This window comes from Oryctolagus cuniculus, chromosome 6, assembly GCF_051225735.1.
Source record: "Oryctolagus cuniculus isolate XC-2025 breed Fujian yellow rabbit chromosome 6, ASM5122573v1, whole genome shotgun sequence".
Lineage (NCBI taxonomy): Eukaryota > Metazoa > Chordata > Mammalia > Lagomorpha > Leporidae > Oryctolagus > Oryctolagus cuniculus.
The window spans coordinates 5,055,326-5,079,125 of NC_142872.1; the positions used below are offsets into that span (position 1 = coordinate 5,055,326).

Genomic DNA, 23,800 nt, shown 5'->3' on the forward strand with positions numbered 1-23,800 from the left:
AGTTTTACTAATAATGATATAAAATATAAATCATAGACAAAAATGAGATCGGGGAGTAAGGTCTTTGGGTTGGCAAAAATAAATGACACTGAGTACGTAATGGTAAGGAAAGTGTATTTAAAGCTGTAATGTGCATGCTATAGGAGTTACCATTTTAACAACAAAGATTTAGGCTGATATGGTAATCAATCAAGAGTAGTCAGTTTGAAGAAATTCATCATAACACTTAAAATAGCAAATAGTTAGAAATAACCTAAATTGTTTATTAATCTGTGAGGAATTGGTTAACAAGCATCCGGTTGGCTGTGAGTGACTGGGTAGGCGGCTTTGGAGTCAGCCGGCCTGGGAAATCCCACTGGTCTGCCAGCTGGATCTTGTGCTGGCTTTGAGATTTTCTGTTTCTCTGAGTAAAATAAGAATAACTTTAAAGATAAATGAATATGCACTTAGCACAGTCCCTGGCATATGCTAAGTGTTCAGCAGCTGTTGAACGAACTGTGTAAATTAACAAGTGTTTATTATGTGCCAGACACTGTGTTGGGCTCTGGAGAGGACAGACAGTCCCTGGCCTCACAGAATTGCGTGGTACATCCATGCATACGTTAACAATGATAACTCACACCTGTAGCGTGTGTGCATCTAACGTATGTCAGCTTTTGCCTGGCCTTTCCTAATACGTCCTGCGCGATACAGTCAGAGCAGCCCTGTGTTGATGGCTGCTTACTGCCCATAGAACGAGGTACAGATTCTCGTATTGCAGCCTCATAGTTTGTCCCAGTTCTTGAGTGTGTCCAGACCTCCCACGTGACGTTTCCTTTCCTGGTGACACCTGCATCTGCTTCAGTTCGCTTCATCCTTCCCCTCAGTTGCAGTGTCAGTTCTCCTGGGTGTTTTCCTTGCCCAGCCTTCTCACATCAGATAAAGTGCTCTCAGACACCCCATACCTCTGCTCCCACAGCACTTAGTGCTATTTATTGTTGGCTCAATGGACTTCCTGCCTTTTTTCCCTAAGATTTATTTATTTATTTATTTATTTGAGAGGTAGAATTGCAGACACTGAGAGGGAGAGATAAAGAGAAAGGTCTTCCATCCGCTGATTCACTCCCCAAATGGCCACAACGCTGGAGCTGTGATGATCCATAGCCAGGAGTCAGGAGCTTCCTCCTGGTCTCCCACACGGGTGCAGGGGCCCAAGGACTTGGGCCATCCTCTACTGCTTTTCCAGGCCATACCAGAGAGCTGGATCAGAAGAGGAACAGCCGAGACTAGAACCGGTGCCCATAGAGGATGCTGGCGCAGCAGGTGAAGAATTAGTCTACTGTGCCACAGCGCCAACCCCAACATCTTGTCTCTTAAAAGTCCTTTTAACCGCATCATATTGCTCTTGCTCACATTATACCCCAGACAACATAGTACAGAGAGTCCAGAGAGTAAGCATTTAATAAATGTTTGTTTGTATATTATCAGTAACAGAGAATAATAACCTATTTAGTTTAAAGGCAAGTGTTATGACTTCTCATTTTTTTGTATCTGTGCAAGTAGAGAGCTATCTAGGAGAATGTTCAAAATGTTACAAATACTTATCTCTAAGTGTTGAGATTTTTATGTGTTTTGTTTGTTTGTTTGTTTGTTTTTGTTTTTTTTACTTTCTTCCACTGCTTTCCCAGCCATAGCAGAAAAGTGGATCAGAAGTGGGTCAGCCGGGACTTGAACCGGCACCCATATGGGATTCCAACACTGCAGGTGGCAGCTTGACACGCTGTGCCACAGTGTTGGCCCCTATGTGTTATTTTTATAATTCATAACACCTATGAAACCATTTTCATTTTAGGAAAACAAAGAAAGTACTGGCTTAATTTCCATTGCTTAATAGCTTAGAATGTCTCACTCCAGAGTCATTTCATGATACATAATGTTAGTTACTTCATTTAAGGATGACAGAAGAAAAGATCTGTAGAAAACAATAAGCTGGGGCCAGCACTGCGGCTCACTTGGCTAATCCTCCGCCTGTGGTGCCGGCACCCCAGGTTCTAGTCCCGGTCGGGGCACCGGATTCTGTCCTGGTTGCTCCTCTTCCAGTCCAGCTCTCCACGGCCCAGGAAGGCAGTGGGGGATGGCCAAGTGCTTGGGCCCTGCACCCCATGGGAGACCAGGAGGAAGCACCTGGCTCCTGCCTTCGGATCAGCACGTCGCGCTGCCCACAGTGCGCCGGCCATAGCGGCCATTTGGGGGATGAACCAATGGAAAAAGGAAGACCTTTCTCTGTCTCTCTCACTGTCTAACTCTGCCTGTCAAACACACACACACAATAAGCTGGGGCCTAGTATTCATCCGGTCTTCACATAAGGAATTTCAAGAGAGTAATGGATTCCATGAAGCCTAATGGGGCATTGTTAGTGTCATTCGTGGGTGCACCTGCCCGGGCAGTGTTGGAATGGCACTGATGCTGGTCATACTGTCTGGTTCCTTTCAGTCACTTGTTTTACAACAACGTAGCTACTTCTAGATCCTAATGTAGAGGAGTGATCTCTCTTGGTGTCATTTGTTTTATGTCAGGTTTTCTTTAACCTGCTCAGTAGGGTCTATACACGTGATCGCCTCTTAAAGTTCATTACTTTGTTTTGCTTATTATTTGCTCTAGAAACACAAACCATTGACACTAATTGAAAAAGAAACTCAATGACTTTGACTTTCTCTGGATCACAGTAGCATGTTCCACCACGTGGAGGTTTATCCCACCCAGTCCCTCGCCTGATTTCCTGCCCACATCCTGTTTGTGGAGTGATCTTTAGGAAGTGTCAGTCATCCTCTTCGTAAAACCCTATATTAGCTTCCTGTGGTTCTTAGAATAAAGATAACCCCATTATTATTACCTGTGTGGTCTGCTCCTGCTCTCTTGTCAGCTTTATGTCACCTCTTGCTTTCACCACAGAGCCAGCACATCCCACTTTGTGGTGTGTGTCTGAGCTTACGCATCAGTTTCTCTGAAAGACTTGAAGAGATGGAACTTCGCTGTTACAGGCTGTTGAAGCACGGGCTTTCTGCTTTGGAGATTACCACACTGCAGTTTTACATCTATTTGTGTGATTATTTACTTAATATCTGTGTTTACCCCTGCTAGACTATAAACTCTGGAAGAGCGAGGAGTCTGTCTGGTTTTGTTGGTGCATGGTAGATAGCAGTAAATAGCTGATTGGTTGGAGGGAAGAACTGACATGCCTGCTAGAAACGGGATTTCTGTGATGAATCTCCCTTGGAAGTTCAATAGAAGGAAAAGCTAGAAGTCAATTATACAGGCCAGCTTCTTGCTTGTCTAGTATATAACTATGTGTGTGACTCATTTGTTTATTGGTTCTCAGCTCTTCTATTTGAAACTTAGAACGAGATCTCTGGTAATAGTAAGTAGTGATGAAGTTCCACCAGAAGTGGAAAAGGTCGAATGATAGGACAACTCATTCTTCGGCTACCTTTAAAAACCTTTATTAAGGGGCCAGCGCTGTGGTGCATCAGGTTGAAGTCCCTGCCTGCAGCTCCAGCATCCCATATGGGCACTGGTTCAGGTTCTGGCTGTTCTACTTCCGATCCAGCTCCTTGTTAGTGAGCCTGGGAAAGTAGCAGAAGATGGTCCAAGTCCTTGGGCCCCTGCACCCACGTGGGAGACTCAGAGGAAGCTCCTGAGTCCAGGCTTCAGCCTGGCCCAGCTCCTATTGTTGCAGCCATTTGGGGAGTCAACTAGCCGATGAGAGATCTCTGTTTCTCTACCTCTCTCTGTAACTCTACCTTTCAAATAAATTAAATAAATATTTTTTAAAAAAACTTTTATTAGGGAAAATTTCAAACATATTCAGGGGTACACAGAATATACAGTGACCCACGTGTCCCCATCCACTTTGACCTTCTACTTTATTTTATTGTTAAAGAAGATAGCCAGATATCATCATGTCTTCCAGGCATATTTCACTGTGTGTTTCTACAAGATAAGAAATACGTTTTGGTAGGGTTTTGATTTTTTGGGGGGTGTTTTTGTTTTGTTTTTAGTTTTTAGTTATTTACTCAAAAGGCAGGGAGATAGAAATCAGCCATCTGTGGTTTACTCGTCAAATGGTGGCAATGGCCAGGGCTGGGTTAGGCTGAAGCTAAAAACCAGGAACTCAGTCCAGGTGTCCCTCAGGGGTAACAGGGACCCAACTACTTGAGTGATCACCTGCTGCCCTCCAGGGTGTACACTAGCAGGAAGCTGGAATGGAGGAGAGGCAAATTCAAACCCAGGTACTCTGACATGGGGTACAAGAATCCCAAGCAGCATGTTTACCACTATGTGAAACGCCCACCCCAGATCACTTTTTCAAAAATACCTGTGGCGTAGCAGGTAAAGCCGCCACCTGCAGTGCTGGCTTTCCATATGGGCGCCAGTTCAAGTCCCAGCTACTCCACTTCCAATCCAGCTCTCTGCTATGGTCTGTGAAAGCAGTAGAAGATGGCCAAAGTCTCCCCTGCAGCCACGTGGGAGACTGGGAGGCAGCTCCTGGCTCCTGGCTTCAGATCCACACAGCTCCCACTATTGCAGCCATCTGGGGAGTGAACCATCCAATGGAAGAGCTGTCTCTCTGTCTCCCCCTCCCCCTCCCCCCTCTCTGCCTCTGCCTCTCTGTAACTCTGACTTCAAATAAATAAAATAAATCTTTAAAAAAAAGACATAACTGTAGTGCTGTTAACACTCCCAAAGAAACTAACAGTAATTCCTTAACAGTATCATAAACCTAAAGAATATTCAAATTTGTAATTATTTTGTGTCTTTTTCAAGACTTGTAAAGAATACAGAAAAGATCCTGGAGGTAGCACTGGTCAATGAATCTCTGTACTCTGTTTTAATCAATAGGCTCCTTCTTTATGTCTTTTTGTTTTCTGGCTGTTCATTTATTTAATGAAGAACCAAAGTTGTTTTTCTTATAGTTTTTCATACTGTAGAGTTTGCTGATAACATCCCCATAATATAATTTATCATGTTCCTTTAGCATCTGTACTTCCTGAAAATTGATAGTTCTAAAAATGTGATCTGATTTGGATTCAATTCTTTTTTTATTCCTTTTTTTTTTTTTTTGGCAAGACTTTTCCATTAACAGCATGATAATCTTCCATCAGGAAATACATGATGGCTGATTGTCCCTCTTTTTGTGATAATAACAGCCATTAATAATGCCTGTCTCTATTAATTTACTGGAGATAGAGAATTAGCTTTAATACTTCCATGAAGAGAAACTTCCTATCTACCATTTAATTGCTCCTTGGTACAGTCTGCACAGATAAATAAGGGAAATGTTTGTATCTTTCCCTCTCCTCTGTCAGATTTCACAAGGAGCTGGCGACTGCTTCTTTATGGTGGTTCCTTTCTGATGGAACCCTTTGAAATTGATTTCTAAAGTGAGCAAAACAGAGAAAAAGTAGTGTTATAACCTAGCAGGTGCAGTTGAAATTGACTGCAAACCACTCTGCTCAGAATGACCATCAGGCATTGTCATTCCAGTCCCTCTCAGAAACGTTTGAGTCATATCAAGCTGTGGGTATTTAATGGTGAATAAGGGGAAAGCAGGAAATAGACAGCTGATTGATTTTCATATCTACGCAGAGGGCTCCTTTCTACTCCCCAGCCCATTTTTCACTTTGTTAATCTTTTCTGCCACCTCTTTTGGTTAAATTTTTTATTTTAATTTTTAATTAGTTTTTAACAGATTCAGTGTGATTTGTAGATAAAATTTAAGAGCATAATGATGTTCCCTTCCTCCTCCACCACCTGTTTTCACCTGGAAGATAATGTAAAAAACTCTTCCGTCAGTGTTCAGAATTTGTTTACAAAGCATCTTGCATTGTGCCCAGGGTGTGCCTTCCCATAGGATATGGTGAGCCTGGTATGTGCTGCCTTATCTTCAAGAAGCTTACAATCTACAAGACAGATAGGCAGTTCCCAAAAGTACTCTGACAGGCAGGGACATTGTGCCACAGAAACACATTAAAAACTTGAAATCTAGTTTTAGAATGAGGTTGGTCATGGAGAAAACTATAGATTAATTCAATCTGACACCTAAAATATGGTTGGGTGAAGAGTTCAGTGTTCTCAGTGGAAGATGAGGATATCCTGTTTCCTAACCTCAGCTCTGAGAACCTGCAGGCCAGCACTACAGCATAGCAGGTGAAACCACCTCCTGCATCCCACATGATCGCCAGTTTGAGTCCCAGCTGCTCCGTTTCTGATCCAGCTCCCTGCTAATGTACCTAGGAAAGCAGCAGAGGATGGCCCAAGTGCTTGGGTGCTGCACTCATGTGGGAGACCCGGAAGAAGCTCCAGGCTCCTAACTTCATACCAGCCATGTGGCCATTTAGGAAGTGAACCAGCGAATGGAAAATCTCTCCCTCTCTAACTCTACCTTTCAAATATATAAATAAATCTAAAAAGAGGGAAAAAAATGAAAACAAAAAATGCACTTTAAAATATTTAAATGCATATGCCTTTTTAAAAAAAGTCTGAGAGTCTAGCTCAGAAATAACTGACTGTCTGAGAAATACAGTCTGTCAGGTTTCGGTGCTGGATGTGAGTTCTGAGGAGGGGAGAAGTCTGGAGTGGTTCCCGGGTTTCTGTTGTCATCAGCCGGAGGACCAGTGATGTAGCTGAGCAGTAGTTCTAGGTAACGGTGGAGGCTCCTGCTGGAATGTAGAAAGGCTAGCTCTGAGAATGTTAAGTTTAAGATCACATGTGAAAATTGTAAATCTGAGACACAAGCAGAAATGTCAGGTGGGCTGTTACAAACTCAAGGAGAAGATAAAGAATGTGATAATTAAATATATGACAGATTTTTACCCCGCAAGTGAGTACACAGTGAAGACAAAGGCCTAGGCCAAAATCTCAGAGCAGTAGAATAATATTGTCCCCAAAAGAGGGAACACTTTATGTGCTATTGACACAGGGACTAGAAAATTTCAACTGGGTTTCATCAAAAAAAAAAAAAAGTTCTCTGCTGATCTTGGCAAGAAGAGCTTCCTTGGGTTGTTTCACTAACACATTGAAGTGAGTTGAGGTTTAAATGTAGAAGAGAGCAGTTCCCACTAACTTTAAAATAGTTGTGTGTGAACTGCCCAAGGGAAAAAAGGCCATTAACCGATGCACACGAAAGGTTTGGAGATAATTTGTTTTTTAAGATAGGTAAAGGTTGGAGATGGATGCCAACAGAAAGCAGTGGGGAGGGAAAGGATCCAGAGCACACGAGAAGGGATCCTCTGATGCAGGTCGTTGCCTTGGTGTTAACCAGAAGTTGGGGGGCTTCTGTCTGCTGGTCTCTGTTTCTCTAAAACTAAAAGGTAAAACTGTACAGCATGGGAAGGGGAAGAGCCCCAGTTTTGCACAGCTAATTTAAAATAGCTGTTGGAAGGAACCAATGAGAGCTGGCTGGGAAGACACAGGATGGCAGGCGCAGCACTGAGGGCCAAGGTGATGTAAACCAGCATGTCTGTGCGGCATCCTGGAGCACTCAGCGCTGGTTTCACTTCCTCCCATTTCTCGGGGGCTGCCCAGCAGGTCATGCAATGGTGTGGAGAAAACAGGTAGGTTCTTCAACAGGTGCAGCATTTCCAGACAGGTGGACAGAGTAACTGTGGGGCGAGCTACTGAAAATCAGTGGGAGAGTTAGGCAAGTGATAAGCAACTAAAGAAATCCAAGCTGAACTGGATAGAAAGATCTGTGTACTGGGCATTGCAGTATTGCAAAACAATCAGTGTTTTAGGGACAGGTGAAGGCCAGGAAGTAAAAGGGACATGAAGTTAAAAGTGGAAGCTTCAGGCAGGCCGGTGCCGCAGCTCACTAGGCTAATCCTCTGCCTGTGGCGCCGGCACTCCGGCTTCTAGTCCCGGTTGGGGCGCCGGATTCTGTCCCAGTTGCTCCTCTTCCAGGCCAGCTCTCTGCTGTGGCCCAGGAAGGCAGTGGAGGATGGCCCGGGTCCTTGGGTCGTGCACCGCATGGGAGACCAGGGGGAAGCACCTGGCTCCTGGCTTCGGATCAGTGCAGTGTACCAGCTGCAGCGGCCATTGGGGGGTGGACCAATGGCAAAGGAAGACCTTTCTCTCTGTCTCTCTCTCTCTTTCACTGTCCACTCTGCCTGTCCAAAAAAAGAAAAAAAAGTGGAAGCTGCATAAGTATTCATGAAGTATGGAATATGATTCCATGAGGAAGGTGGGATCAGAACAGCGGTGGGAAATGGGTCCACATACGCTGGGGCTGAGAGTTGGGAATGATAGAGCTGGTGCTGAGTGTCTTGGACACTGAGCAACACTGATTGAAAAGTGCAGCATGACCGATTTAGCTGGTCTTGAGCTTGTGAGCTAATCACCCTCAAGTTTCTATGGAATTCAGTTATGAGTTGGGTGGGAAACAGTTCATAGGAAGTCAGATTTCTGGTGCAGTGAAGAGACCAGTCCCTCTGAAAGAAGTTGGCTCAGGTCTGCATTAATAAAATGCACAAAAAGATTCTTAAGGTTCAAGTTCATAGAGACTATAGATATAGGAAATGTTGCAAAATCAAGGAACTATCTAGGAAGATACTAAGACTGTAGCTTAAAGGAGATCTGGTATCTAAACGATGTGAGAGTCAGGAACAGGTTTCATTGTGGAATTAGATTTTCCCTTGTTCTGTAATTTATCCCTTGGCTTTATCTTGTCTCAACGCACCATTGATCCCAGTAGACATTCCTATTTCTGTGGATACGCAGTGCCAGCACAGCTGAGCCGAGAGACTGTGGGTCAGGGCCTCTCACAGCCACACACATCTCAGCGCTTCCCTGGGAACAGTCGGCTTCTGAGCTCGCTGGCTGGCTCGGGCAGGCCCCACGTCCTCAGTACCTGTGGGCCTGAAACATCAGTTCTGTGCCACGTGGGCCTCCCACAAGAGGGAAGTCGCAGTCTCTAACCTCTCCAACGCTGTTGACTAGAAGCCAAGCCTTACATCTAGCACAGACTCCACAGGACGTTTTGAGTACCACGAGCAGGGGCCCTGGGAGCTCTCTTCAGAGGCTGCCTGTAAACAGAAGCAGTTTAGTATTCCTAAAGAGAGTGTGTCTGCTTCCTGCAGTCGTTCCCTTCTACCACAGTCTGAGAGACTTGCCAGGTATACCCCAAAACACCCCTAACTATTCTGCCCTGAGCTTAGTCCCTCAAAGCTGATCCTGTGGATGCGTCCCGAGCTCCTTATCTCCAGATCTGTTTGTGGTTACACAGACACAACGCCATGTGCCTCTGCCTCAGGTGTCCTCTCACTGATCCCCCTCATCCTTTTTATTGGCTAAATTCTCCTCTTGGTTCAAATCCAGAGTCAGATGCTGCTTTTTCCAGAACACAGCTGTTGAGCTCCAGATCCGGACTGTGTGGTGAGGGTAGGAACTTGTTGTTGCACGATCCCTAGTGACCAGTGCACCATGTAGAACGTGGCATGAGCTCAGGTGTGCTGTGGTTGCATATGGAAGACCATTCGAGAAGCATTCAGGAGCTGGTAGCAGTGGGGAGAGAAGGAAGATGAGTTTTTCCTCACTGTCCCTTCTCCCTGCCTATTCCCAGTTGAGAAATATCCCTAAAGGATTAATGAGCATGAAGACCCTACCCCCACAGAGGGAGAGAAGATGAGAATGACATTCTTCATCCAACCTAGATTTCCCTGTGTGGGTGTGAAGGCATGCAAAGTCATGCTTTTAAAAGAGGGAACCGTTAAAACATAGCTGTCAAGTTAGGATTTTTTTTTAATCAACTTTGAGGAAAGGTTAAGTATATAGTTGAATGTGGTTTGACAATTGCAGTCTTCTCTTAAAAATGCTGTTACGAATGAATATCCAAAAAAAGCTTTCGTGGACCCATTAAGAAACCCTAATCTTGGCCTATAATGTGATTTCATGGAGGTTCTAAGCAGCTTTCTTGAAAATGAACGTTGAAGGACAGTGTTATGTCACAGTAGGTTAAGCCCACATTCCATATCAGAATGCCCACTCCCGCTCCCGATTCCAGCTTCCTGCTGATGTACACCCTGGGAGGCAGTGTGATGGCTCCAGTGGTTGGGTCCCCGCCACTCACATTTGAGATCTAGATTGCACTTCTGGCTCCCGGGTCCAGTGTGGCCAAGCCCTGGCTGTTACAGGCATTTAGAGAGAGAACCAGCAGTAGCAACTATGTGTGCTTGCTGAGCCACAGGGCTTTGGGCAGGAAAATGGCACAAGGAGAATTGTGTCTTTTAAAGAATGTGGAAGACAGGGAGGAGAGGGCACAGGCAGGAAGTTGAGGAGAAGATACCTCTGATACCCTCGCTACCTTGTAAATGAATAAACAATAATGTGTGTAAAATGACACAGTCGTTTATTGCCCACCAAACACTTTGTCCTCCATCCAAATTAAGCTGGCACATGTGCTTCCCGCATGTAGACCCTTGTACTAGTCTCAGGGGCCTGCAACCAAAATGCTAGGTCTGCCTTAAGTGTCATTTATGTTATGTGACCCTTAATAGACCCCAAGTGTAGGTAGTTAATTCTTTTCTCTCGATGTTTTACTTATTTTTATCTATCTGAAAGGCAGACAGGGATCTCTCCTCTACTGGTTTACTCCCTAAATGCTCACAAAAGCTAGGGCTGGGCCACACCAAAGCCCCAAAAATTCCAAACAGGTCTCCATGTGGGTAGCAGGGACCCAAGTACTTGACCCATAACCTGCTGCCTCCCAGGATCTGAATTAGCAAAAAGCTGGATCAAAAGTGGAGTGGAGACTTGAACTCAGGCACTTCAGTATGCAATGCAGGCATTCCAAGCAGTGTCTTCCACACTGCAGCAACACCTGCCTCTCCTTAGTATTTTCCACATTCTTTACTGTGGCGCTTACATTGCACTGCGTTTGTTTATTTGTCATGTCTTTCTCCAACAGATGCTTCAAGCAGTCCTCTCTAAATAAAATCTCTAAGTAAGATCTTGGAGAACTTTTCCTGTACCAAATTCACACTTGACTTTTGGGCAGTTGCTTCGTTGCTTTCCATCAGTCAGCTTCTGGGTTCATTTATTTTAACCTGTGGAAAAACATGATTAGAATATCGTCCACGTTTACTCACTCCCACATTGTAGTTTAATTCTCTTATGTGTTTATAGTTAAAAGTATTTATTTTTGACTAGTTGTAACAGTCATACTTACAATGATACATTTAGTTTTTTGCCCTAAAGACAGTTCGTCTGGAGTACCTTCACATACAGTTTTCTCTGTTTATATCATACTAGCTATGATTTGCTTAATTTCTAGGGTTCAGCCACACGGATGGACCACGAAACAGCCAGTGTTTTGAGCTCAAGTAGCACACACTCTGCTCCTCGAAGGCTGACAAGCCACCTGGGCACCAAGGTAACCAAAGATTAAAAACCCTAGCAACTCAGACTGCGAACACTGCTAAGACATTCTTTATGATACTAAAATATATTTTTTTAATTATTTATTTGAAAGTCAGAGCTATAAAGAGAGAGGTGAGACAGAGAGAAATCTTCCATCCACTGGTTCACCCTCACCAATGGCCACAGCAGCCAGGGCTAGGCCAGGCTGAAGCTGGGAGCCAGGAGCTTCCTCTAGGTCTCCCCCTTGTGTGCAAGTGCCCAAGGACTTGGGCCATCTTCTGCTGCTTCCCCAGGCACGTTTTCTTATGTACTTCTTACGTGTTTTCTGAGCTGGATCAGAAGCGGAACAGTATTTATTTACTTACTTGAAAGAGAAGGAAAGACAGAGATCTTCCATTTGCTGGTTCACTCCCTAGATGACAGCAGGTCCAGGCAGAAATCAGGAGCCTCATCCAGGTCTCCCATGTGGGTAACAGGGACCCAGACACCTGGGCCATCCAGTTCTGTTCCACCCAGACCACCTGAGAGCTGGATCAAGAGGAAAAGCCAGCACACAAACCAGGGTCCACATGGGACACTGGCGTTGGTGTCACAGATGGCCTTACCTGCCATGCCACTACTCCAACCCCTCAAAAATCTCTTAAAGAAATAGCATCTAGGGCCGGCGCCGTGGCTCACTAGGCTAATCCTCCACCTGTGGCACCGGCACCCCGGGTTCTAGTCCCGGTTGGGGCACTGGATTCTGTCCTGGTTGCTTCTCTTCCAGTCCAGCTCTCTGCTGTGGCCCGGGAGTACAGTGGAGGATGGCCCAGGTCCTTGGGCCCTGCACTCGCATGGGAGACCAGGAGAAGCACCTGGCTCCTGGCTTTGGATCAGCGCAGTGCGCCAGATGCAGTGCGCCGGCCGTAGCAGCCACTTGGGGGTGAACCAATGGAAAAAGGAAGACCTTTCTCTCTGTCTCTGTCTTACTGTCTAACTCTGCCTGTCAAAAAAATAAATAAATAAAAATAAAAATAAAATAGCATCTAATACAAAGAAGCATAACATGAAAAATAAGGACTATAAACTCCAAATTGGTTTGTTTTTAATTCATTTTAAGCCTATCCACTTCCCCGCAAGTGTCCTAAACTCCAGCCAAACTGGCTCAATTGCTGCCTGGTGAGTGCTGCTGTGACTGTAGCCTCTGGGCCTGTTGACAGACGCGCCTGCCCCTTTTTCCCCACCACAAGGGACTGCCAGAATCCCAGCTGGACCTCAGAGCTCTTCCTGGGTTCTTCACAAAATATTTTCTGCCATCCCTCTGTAGCCCCCTAAGCCTCCCTTAAATCACTACCAGTCAGCATGAAACGCTCCTCTGGAAAAACAGGGACTGTTCTTTGTCTCTCTTGCAGCATCAGGTACAGAGCCCACAGGGTTTCTGTTATGAATTGAAACGGATGGAAAAACAGTTGCAGTTGCAGTTGCAGTTGCAGTTGCAGTTGCAGTTGCAGTTGCAGTTGAATGTTACCGAACACTGCTGGCTGAGCTTTCTTAGGGTCCCTCGGGTGTTAACAGATATTTTAGGATTTGAAAATACTGTTTGAAAAGAAAATATTTCATTATTATTTTAAAGTCAGAAGCTTTAATATCATGTTAACTGAGATGAAATTCTATGTTACTAAACAATATATTTTCCATTAAATCTAAATATTTTCACAGCATACTGTGTATCACTTCTTTTCTTTTTTTTAGATGTGTTTATTTAGTTGAAAGGCGGAGATACAGAAAGAGTAAGGGAGGGAGGAAGGGAGGGAGAGAGAGAGAGAGAGAGAGAGAGAGAGAGATCTTCTATCTGCCGGTCACTCCCCAGTGGCACAACAGCTGGGCCATGCTGAAGCCAGGAGCTTCACCCCGGTCTCTCACGTGGGTGTAGGAGCCCAAGCACCTGCTGCTGCTTTCCCAGGTGCATCAGCAGGCAGCTGGATTGGAAGTGGAGAAGCTGAGATGTAAGCTGCACTCATATGGGGTGCAGGCACTACAAGCAGAGGCTTAACCTTCTATGCCACAGCACCAGCCACTGTTCATATCTTTTCTTTACCCTAAATAATATAATAGCTCTTAGGAAATGCATTACTGAAATAATTAGTTGATTTAGGAAATGAATTTTAGAGTAATTAATGATGTTGTTAATATGACATTTAATCTTTTTTATAATCCACAGTAATTGCTTGCTATCCTTTGTGTGCCAGGGACTTTGCCTGGAGTTGTATTACATGATCTCTGATCATTTCAAAACCTCTGTGCATATCCCTCTAAAGAGAAAAGTGAAATATACACATACAAAAAAAAGGTTCAGGCAGCACTTATGTAATTAAACTGAAATTTAACTCCAGATCTATCCAACATCAACACCTAGTTTTTACTAAAAGAAAATCTCCAGGATAGGCATTTGATTCAGGAGTTGGGTCACCACTTGGGATGGCCACATCCCATTTTGGAGTGCCTGGGTCAAGTCCCGACTGCTCTGCTTAGGATCCAGCTTCCTGCTGATGCATACCTTGGGAGGCAGCAGTTGATGGCTTGAATACTGGAGTCTCTGCCACTCACACAGGAGACCCAGATTGAATTCTAGGATTCCAGCTGGGGATTGACCCCCCCTGGCTGTTGTGGGCACATCTGGAGAGTGAATCAGTGAATGGAGCATATTTCTCTCTTTCTCACATCTGTCTGTTACTTTGCCTCTTAAATAAAAAGCAAATAAATAAAAATTTGAAAATAAATCTTTGGCAGCAGGCATTTGGCACACCAGTGAAGGTGCCCTTGGGACACCTTTATCCCATATTGGAGTGCTTGGATTCAAGTCCCAGCTGTGTTTCTGATTCCAGCTTCCTGCTACTGCAGCCCTGGGAGGTGCAGATAGTTGGGTCCCTGCCACCCACATGAGAGACCAGGGTTGAATTCCCAGCTCCTGCTTCAGCAATCCCAGATGTTGTGGACATTTAGGGAGTGAATCAGCAGAAAGAACAGATGGGAGATATCTCTTTGTCTCTGTCTCTCTACCTCTCTCTGTCTCTACCTTTCAAATAACTATTTTTTTTTTTTTTTTTTTTTTTTTTTTTTTTTTTTTTTTTGGACAGGCAGAGTGGACAGTGAGAGAGAGAGACAGAGAGAAAGGTCTTCCTTTGCCGTTGGTTCACCCTCCAATGGCCGCCGCAGCCAGCGCGCTGCGGCCGGCGCACCGCGCTGATCCGGTGGCAGGAGCCAGGAGCCAGGTGCTTTTCCTGGTCTCCCATGGGGTGCAGGGCCCAAGCACCTGGGCCATCCTCCACTGCACTCCCTGGCCACAGCAGAGGGCTGGCCTGGAAGAGGGGCAACCGGGACAGAATCCGGCGCCCCGACCGGGACTAGAACCCGGTGTGCCGGCGCCGCTAGGCGGAGGATTAGCCTAGTGAGCCGCGGCGCCGGCCTCAAATAACTATTTTTAAACATGTAAAAAAAACTCAATATTTAACAGTACTGTTGCATGAAAACTGACAATACCTTTTCCTTTTGAAGTGATTTATGCAGTACACTAAGAATTCACTAAGTATTTTCAATGTCAGTTACTGTCCTATATGGGTATTAATCTTCATGGAGAAAACCATATTACCTAGGTAAATCCCTGCATTTTTCAACTTAGAAAACCGCAGATCAGAGAAATTACGTCAGTTAGCTAGCATCACACAGTTTGTAAAGGAACCGAAATTTGAACCTGGTTTGATGAAAGCCTGCTGATCCACAGCCCAGTGCTGCTTCCAAAAACTGTTTCTAAAAGCATGCATGTGTTCGCCATTGAAATCAGCACTTCTCAGCTCTGGGCTTGGGGTAATCCTTCCCTGCATCATCGTGGGATACTCTGCAGCCTGCTGGATCTCCACCCACCAGAAGCCCTAGCACTGCACCTGCAGTTGTAACAGTCAGAAACATGTGCAAGATACTGCTGAAGGTGTTAGAGGGGGATTGAGAACCTACTGGTTTGTAGAGGTGATGGTTCTTTATGTCATAGCCTCTAGCTTTGAACTGAACCTATCTAGGATAATTGTGTAAATTCTTAGAATTTATTGTCAGAGTAATTGATGCTCACCAATTGCCTTAAAAAAATGACTACATATCTTAGCTTTGTCACTCTGTCTGTGATCATGGCTTTTTCTTTTTTATGACAAAAATTGTTACTATGTATTTCAACATACTTTAATTAATGAAAATTAATGACTGCTGAGAATCCGTGCTTAGTGAAATATAATGTTACAGAAATGTTTTCTATATTGATTTTAATAATAGATTAGAAGAAGTAACATAAAATTTAAATTGTGTCAAGAATTGAACAAACCTCATTCTTTGTGTGTGTGAAATCAGTTGAGACCCACTCATAGTTGCTACCACGTGATCCAGAGAACAGCAGTTCATGTCTTCTCTTCCAATAGTGTGTACCACTGCTGCTGTTTGCGCACAGCACAGATGGGTAATGATTTACACTTGAAATAGCACTTAATACTTCATGTTACTTCATCCTGGAGAGGTTTTGTTTTTTTGTTTTTGCTTATAATGAGTTACAATAGATGTTCCATTCATCACTTCAGTGCTGTTGGCTTTTGGATATTAAGGTCATAATTTTGTTTCTGCGCTCATTTGGCCCACAGGTGGAAATGGTGTATTCATTGTTGTCAATGCTTGGTACTCATGATAAGGATGATATGTCGCGAACTTTGCTGGCTATGTCTAGCTCCCAAGACAGCTGCATATCCATGCGACAGTCTGGATGTCTTCCTCTTCTCATCCAGCTTTTACATGGCAATGACAAAGACTCTGTATTATTGGGAAATTCCCGGGGCAGTAAGGAGGCTCGGGCCAGGGCCAGTGCAGCACTCCACAACATCATTCACTCACAGCCTGATGACAAGAGAGGCAGGCGTGAAATCCGAGTCCTTCATCTTTTGGAACAGATCCGAGCTTACTGTGAAACCTGTTGGGAGTGGCAGGAAGCCCATGAACAAGGCATGGACCAGGACAAAAATCCAAGTACGTTCCTCGTGTGGTGTGCATCATAGTGCATGTCTTAAAGCAAACGTAAAAGTTTTCTGACAGTTTTTTTTTAGTTAATGTGTGATCTTTATGAATAGGATGGGGAAATCCATATTAGCCACCCATGCTGCTAACGTATTTTTAAAAGCACGTTTTAGATCTGTGTTTTCCTAGAAAAATTTAACATGCTCAACCAAAAAAGGACCAGAGCATCAAATCATGTGGAGTACATAGCTAGGAGGGCTAGAGAATTTGAGCAGTCGTTGCTGTCTCCTTCCTCATAGAGGAGGCTCAGTTTTTTTGTTTTTTTTTTTTTTTTTTAAGTTCTTTGGCTATTAACGACCAATCCAGAATCCTTTAACATCTGCATTTCAGCCCATTTAGGGGGCACAGAGCTGTGATGTATCTGTGGTGCTCTTTGATCCTGACAACCTGTAAGAAGGGAGAGTATCGCTATCTCCATTTTACAGCTGAGGAAACTGAGGCTCAGGAAGGCTATCAGAGACCAGGCCTGCTGGCCCTGACTCCATGTTCTTCCTACAGCACCTTGCTCTGAGTGCTGAGGGTGATGAAACATCCCTCTCTGCTCAGGGAGAGACCCTTGGCCACCTGCCCCTCTCCCTCAAGAGCAGGGAACATGGAAGTTGGGGACCCTTGGGATGTAATTCCCTTCATCCCTGTAGCTAAGAAACAAAAGCAATAGGTATATCAGGTAAGGCCTTCCTTGACCTGGTAAGAATTAACTAGCACTGTGTTTGTGTGTGTGTGTGTGTGTGTCTCACACACACACACAGACACACAGATTGCAGAGCAAGAGAAGGAGTGATAATGAGAACAGGACTAACTTGTGAAGCTACAGCAGATTTTTTTTAAGCTTGGATATAAAGATTAATTTATTTTAAAAAATCTAAAATATTTTAAGAAGAAAAGGAAAAAAAAAACCAGATGATCCTTTCTCTGTCCAGGGCTGAGATGTTGTACTGGGAGAGCATTGCCTGTCTGGCTCCTTGCGGTTATGAAAATCACCTGTATTTTGAACTCAAATAATGAGTTTTTAACCTTTGTGTGTATTATATGTGGAAGTACATTTTCTTGGACACCTTTTTCTGCAAACTTCTGTTTACTTTCTAATTTATATATATAGTAAGCTTTCTCTGTTAGGGATCATATTTGTACACATTTCTTGTAACCTACATATGTGACAATAGCTTAAATAGAAATTATAAGCAGTTTTATACCAGAATATTTTTTCTTTCAGATAGTCAACATAATTTTAAGTTATTAATTACTTGAGTTATAGTATGAACCTGTAAGGCACTTAATCTAACAGACTTGATCAAGGGCAGATGAGCAGTAAACATTTGAATGAAACCAAGAGAAGCTCTTCACTCATATTTTGTATTGTAGTATTGATTCATCCATTCTGCAAACATTTGTTGATTCACCAAATTTCTGTGTATTTGGGATATACTGGTGATCTCTGTATATTTTTGAAGCATAATAAACATTATTGCTTTTGAAAACAACAAAATGTTACTGTTTATGTCAACTGTATTTTTCAGTGCCAGCCCCTGTCGAGCATCAGATCTGTCCTGCCGTGTGTGTTCTGATGAAACTTTCATTTGATGAGGAGCACAGACATGCAATGAATGAACTTGGTAAGACAGAGTGTCTCTTAACGCCACATGCAGAAGTGGATTTTAAGTCATGGTAGAAATTCAGTGTAGTAAATGAAGGTTTCCAGTTGTTGATGAATGGAGAGATAGGGCCTCTCACTTCTATTACCAGCTTCTGCTTCCCTGTAATTAAAAAATTGGACCCCGGTCTCCATGAGACAGAGTCCTGAACCACAGATACTGCTGCCCTGTTTAGAAGTGGCTGGGCTTCTCAAAGTCTTAGCCAAAGACTGAGAAGTCACTCCTTTCCCTGTTGCCAAGGGTAGATGTGTTGGGAGGGGGTGTGAGGTGCTGCTTCATTGGCTCTTGAACCCTGACTTTTGATGAGCACTAGAAAGAATTAGGTTAACATTCTCGTCTCTTGATGGCTATCAGTACCTTACTGGGCTTCCAGCATAAGCTGCATGCTGTCTTTGAAACTGATTAATATAGAAAAACATGATGCTGTAATTTAAGCTAGAAACATTTCATTGACTTTGTCAGTTCCTTCTTTTGTTGTGTATTATCACACACCATAAACTTTATTTAACCTGCATTTGTGCACCCCATTTTTCATGTAATGGTTTTTCTTTGATTTCTAGGTTCATTTTTGCACATGTGGTATTTATAAATTGCATCGTGCTGAGCCTTCTCATGTGAACTGGATCTCTCCAGTCGTGCCACAAGCAAGAACCATACACTGAGTGCCCGCCTCAGTGTAACTGCACCCTTGCTTTTGTCTGTTTTTGTTAACATTCCATTCCAGCTCCCACTTCGTATTCCTTCCACCCTCAGCATTGTCATTGATCACGTACCTTAAAAGCGTTAAGTCATGAGACTTGAACACAGAGAACCTGAGTATCTGGAAAGAGTGTTGTCTCCTTCAGAGTCATCCCCGTGGGAGGCACTGCACTGAGAGGTTTTAGGTCTGCCCACCAGACACTCCTGGGCGCCTAGTTATCTCACATGGCTCTCTCTCCTTCCCCGACCTCCTGTGAAACTCAGCTAACCGTAGGCATTCTCCCCTTCTCAGTGCAGTCTCAGCAGTTGTGAAAATTTTAAGGTTTTTTTGTTGCTGTTGTGATGCTAACAGTAATGGGAAGAGAATAAAAGCAATAAACAAGAAAATGAATCCAATTTTTAAAAACTGCAAAGGCTTTTTTTTTAAATAAATGTTCCTGTGTTCCAATGGACTGTAGACTAGGACTGACACATTGATCATCTGAATTTCAAAATACAACCTAGACTCAGTATTTGTTCCTCTTCCTTCTTCAGGTAGGAAGGCTCCCCGGGGCATTTCATCACAGGAGCTAGGGCAGGGGCTTTCAGGTGAGGAGCAGGATGGGGCCTCGGGGGTGTGGCTGCTGGGGTAGCCACAGGGGGTCACCTTCTTCTCACTCCTAGCCTCCAGGTTTGCACCGGGCAGAAGGAGGATTAAGGTGTGGGGGTCGCAGGGAGGTAGAATTAGGCAGTTCAGATCAGCATTAAGGGTCCAGGAGGAAAGAAGTCCCAGGTAGCAAAGGGAAGCTCTTCAGCCCAGTCAGCTGGAAGTGTCATTTGTACATATATGAAGATTTTTCAACTAGCAGTCATTTAATAATAGGTGCCTATTATTGGCAGTTTGTGACTATTATTGATAGTTTTAGACTATAATACCAGTGATGTGTTCTTACTGGTCTCCAGATCTGTCTCCTAAACTGTCCTTGCACTAGATTCTTGGAATGACGAGGACATGGTCCTGGCCTTTAAGGAGCTCCTGGTTCTGTTTGCATTAGTGTGTCATAAAACATCTAGATCCTCACCACCAGCAGAGGCCCTTGTCAGACCACAGAGGCTCTGGTCCTGGAGCAGTCTCGAGGCAGGGGCCTAAGGTTCATGTTCAGTAAGTGGTGGCCAGCGGCTCTCATGATCGGGAAACTTGTGAAACATTCATCTGTAGAAAGTTGAGGTTGGGCCCCTAATACTCATTCAGGCATTTCATGCTGATGAAATGCATTTCTAAACAAAAATAATACATATTTTTAAATAGATATCATCTGTCTATTATCATTTATAGGTACAAATCTAAATGAAATTTCTGTTGAATATCACCTGAGGCAATTGGTTCCCCATTGTCTCTGAGGCCACAAGATAACTATATTGGGTAATAATTCTTTTCCTGATGTAGGCACAAGAAAAGTGTGGAAGGACATGGTCATCACCCTTGTGTTGTTTTGAAACATCCTTGTTCTCTTAGGGCGGCCAATTTTTTATTCTATCCTGAATTTGCATCATATTTTAGTGAATCCATTTGTAGTTTTGAATTACATTCTTTGCCTCAGAATTCACTAAATTCATTTTCCTGAACTCTTAAAGCATTCTGTCTTTTACCTAATGTTCAGATGTTACTGAATGCTCTTTTTTCATTAACCATGCTCTTCATGATTTTGTTGACATCAAATATCCTTCTTTAATCTTTGGTTTCCAAATCAAGTTCTAAAATTTTTGTTTTTTTCTTACAAGAATACTCAATTGTTTGATCATAACATGCTTTCATGGGGCCTTCTTTTAGATGCATTTTGTCTTTCTTAAGGATGGGATCGCAGATTTTGCTACACGAGGCTGATATTTATGCAGACACAAAGCTTGGTTTGTTTGGTTTGGGTATTGATGCTGGCTCTGCAGTACCTGACTGGCTGTAGGTTTCCCCACGATGCTGGGCCACAGCCTTCAGGACTTGATGGACTCTGTCAGTTTCCCGGGTCAGAATTCTCACTGCTTCTACTAACTCCTTGTCCTTTACCCATGTATAAAGTATTGGAACTTCTTGAAGCTCTGCCGTAGGCCCGCTCCTTGTCTCCCTCCCTCCCGTCGAGTCCTCCACTCCCACAGCTTCAGTTACTGTGCTGTTAGTGTTCAGTTCATGCTTTCAGAGTTATGTCTCAGTCCAAGTTCTCTGCTGAGTTTAGACGTATTATTGAACAGCTTTTTTGACACTTTCCCTGACATTATATCTCAGACACTCCTAACCCATCTGTCAACAAACTGGGTGTGTTACCTCCTCCTTTCCCAAATCTGTGTCTCTTCCAGGATTAACTTTTTTCAGAAACTGGTATCCTAACCAATCCAGTTTCTCAGGCCTAAATCTTAGACATATCTGTGACTCATTCCTTACCCTCTACATGTAGTGTAGCTGAGGGTTTGAGTGCTTCATAATGGGTCTCAGATCACTGCTGTTGTCCAAGTCTCTGTCATCTCTCCTGTTCTGCAGTGCTTTGTCTTCCTTTTCTCCCCACTTTGAATCATAGTCCATTCTGCACACTGTAACCTTAGTGGTCTATTTAGAATGCACCCCTAATTATTCCTTCCCCTGCCAGGTATCTTTACTGTGACACATAGAATCCTTGGTGATCTAATGTCTGCCATAAATTCATCTTGTGGCCTCTCTTCTTTTACATTCCAAGCCCAGGGCCCTTGCACGTACTGTTTCCTCTGTGCAGAGTGCTTTTTTGTTCTTGCCTATGCCTTTGGCAGACACTCATTTATCCTTTAACTATCAAAAATCAGTTCCTTGGACTTTTTCTTAGGACCCCCACTCTCCAGATTAGGGTAGGTCCACCTTTATCATCCTGTGCTTCTGCATAACCCATCACATTTTAACGAGTTGCTTGTCTAACTGGCTCCAGTCTGTAATTTCTATAAAGACAGTGACTTTGTTTTCTTCACTGCTTCTATATTTTTGTACCCTCACGGGTAGGTCAAAGAAGAAATTCTAAATAGGTTTGATTATTCTTTAGTAGTGTTGATTTTCACTTAACTGTATTCGAACTCACTCTCAATTCTGCTAGTCATAAAGATTTTGATGAATCTTCCTATAGTTAAATCCCTTGGCCTGGAATTCTTGATCCAAGATACAGCTGTATTTTGCAGCCTTATCAGTTCTTCTATATATGGATCCTTCCAGATTATCTATCAAATCAAAGCGTACTGGTTGTCTTCCAGGTGAATGACCTGTGCATACTGATAGTGCTCCAGGGTTGCCCATTTCTATTCATCTTTTCTTTCTTTCTTTTTTTCTCTACTCTAAGCCCTTCTCTGTAACAAAATAACTTTCCAAGTCCCATGACGGTGGTTGTTTGATGATGACTAATGCTCTGAACAACTTCCATATCCATTATCTCTCTTGTTCGCTCCCCCACCATTTTACTTCACATTTTTTTTAAATCCTTTCCTTTTGTTTTTCCCTTTGCTTTCCTCCTTGCCTTCCTGGTATGGGCCCCATGAGCATTGTTGAGCACACCCAGAGCTGAGTGTCAGTGAAAAAAAAAAGTAGCTCCTACTGTAGCTAGTATTTGCTACTTTCAAAGAAAAGTAAGAAACTTTTAGAAAACAGAAACAAGTAGTTTATGGTACTTAGTATTCAACACTAATTTTTTTTCACCCAGAAAATGAGATTTGTTATATGTACAGTTTCATTTCCAAATTTCAGTGTTCCTAAGGATAATTAGCAGATTAAAAAAGATATATTGATTCGGCCACAATATGTGATAATGAAGAATATTCATACAGTTCTAATTTTTAAAAAGACAAGTTGCCTTTCCCTCTTTAAATTCAGGAACCCCTAGTGTTAGGAAATAGGCTTCTCTGTTATTGGCAAGGTTCAGTGTGAATGCAGGAGTCATTTCAGCGAGCACAGGGCTGGAGGGGGGAGCCACTGGCAGAAAAATAGAAGAGTGGACCCAAGTCCTTTCAACAGCTTTTGTGGCTTATAATTCAAGAGGCAAATATAAACAAATTCTCATTCTTTATAAGTTTGCTTTTTTTTTCCTAATCTGTAAGTAAGCAATTTGTTACTAACTTGTTTTATTTTAGAGTATTATCTTTTTCCTCTTACCCTTTTAAATTAGGGGGACTACAGGCCATTGCAGAATTATTGCAGGTGGACTGTGAAATGTATGGGCTTACTAATGACCACTACAGTATTACGTTACGACGATATGCTGGAATGGCCTTGACAAACTTGACTTTCGGAGATGTAGCCAACAAGGTACGCTCTTGTAAGATCCATTTCTTATCAGCTCGGGTATGAGTTAATTTACTTTCATAAAAATAGTTTTCACTGGTTTTCTTTTTCTCACTCTCCTTATTAAATAATAATTGATAGCCCATACTTCAAACCTACTGCACATCCTTATGCATTTGTTGTCTTATGCCTAAGAAAGGGTGAGCGCACAGTTGCAGATGAGCACAGTGTTGATTTTATGTGAGTGCATCAAAAACACTGTTCCTGGCCGACGCCGCGGCTCACTAGGCTAATCCTCCACCTGTGGCACTGGCATCCCGGTTCTAGTCCCGGTCGGGGAGCCGGATTCTGTCCTGGTCGCTCCTCTTCCTGTCCAGCTCTCTGCTGTGGCCCGGGAGTGCAGTGGAGGATGGCCCAAGTGCTGGGGCTCTGCACCCTCATGGGAGACCAGGAGAAGCACCTGGCTCCTGCCTTCGGATCAGCGCAGTGGCCATTGGGGGGTGAACCAACGGGAAAAGGAAGACCTTTCTCTCTCTCTCTCTCTCTCTCTCTCTCACTGTCCACTCTGCCTGTCAAAAATAAAACACCATTCCTAGTTAAAAAGAACCCAAGTCTGGCCACGGCGACCGTCAGATGCACTGATGTTATGCAAACCTCGAGACTTTATGATTCTTTGCTCGTCATGTCTCATTTATGCACTTGGCTTGTCCA

General features: G+C 43.6%; 1 protein-coding gene across 50 annotated transcripts in view; it reads left to right on the plus strand.

The window, feature by feature from the left end:
• The window catches only part of APC (APC regulator of Wnt signaling pathway), a 181,070-nt gene that overhangs the window by 140,482 nt on the left and 16,788 nt on the right, over window positions 1-23,800 (plus strand). For 14 of the 50 annotated variants that reach the window (XM_070075974.2, XM_070075985.2, XM_070076005.2 and 11 more), the window contains 4 exons: window positions 11,307-11,405; window positions 16,051-16,429; window positions 17,995-18,090; window positions 22,974-23,113. In XM_070075974.2, coding sequence (XP_069932075.2) covers window positions 11,307-11,405; window positions 16,051-16,429; window positions 17,995-18,090; window positions 22,974-23,113 — 714 coding nt within the window. Of the gene's footprint in view, window positions 1-11,306; window positions 11,406-16,050; window positions 16,430-17,994; window positions 18,091-19,362; window positions 19,417-22,973; window positions 23,114-23,800 lie in introns of all 50 variants that reach the window. The other 36 variants (XM_070075972.2, XM_008248396.5, XM_070075978.2 and 33 more) reach the window with 5 other exon arrangements.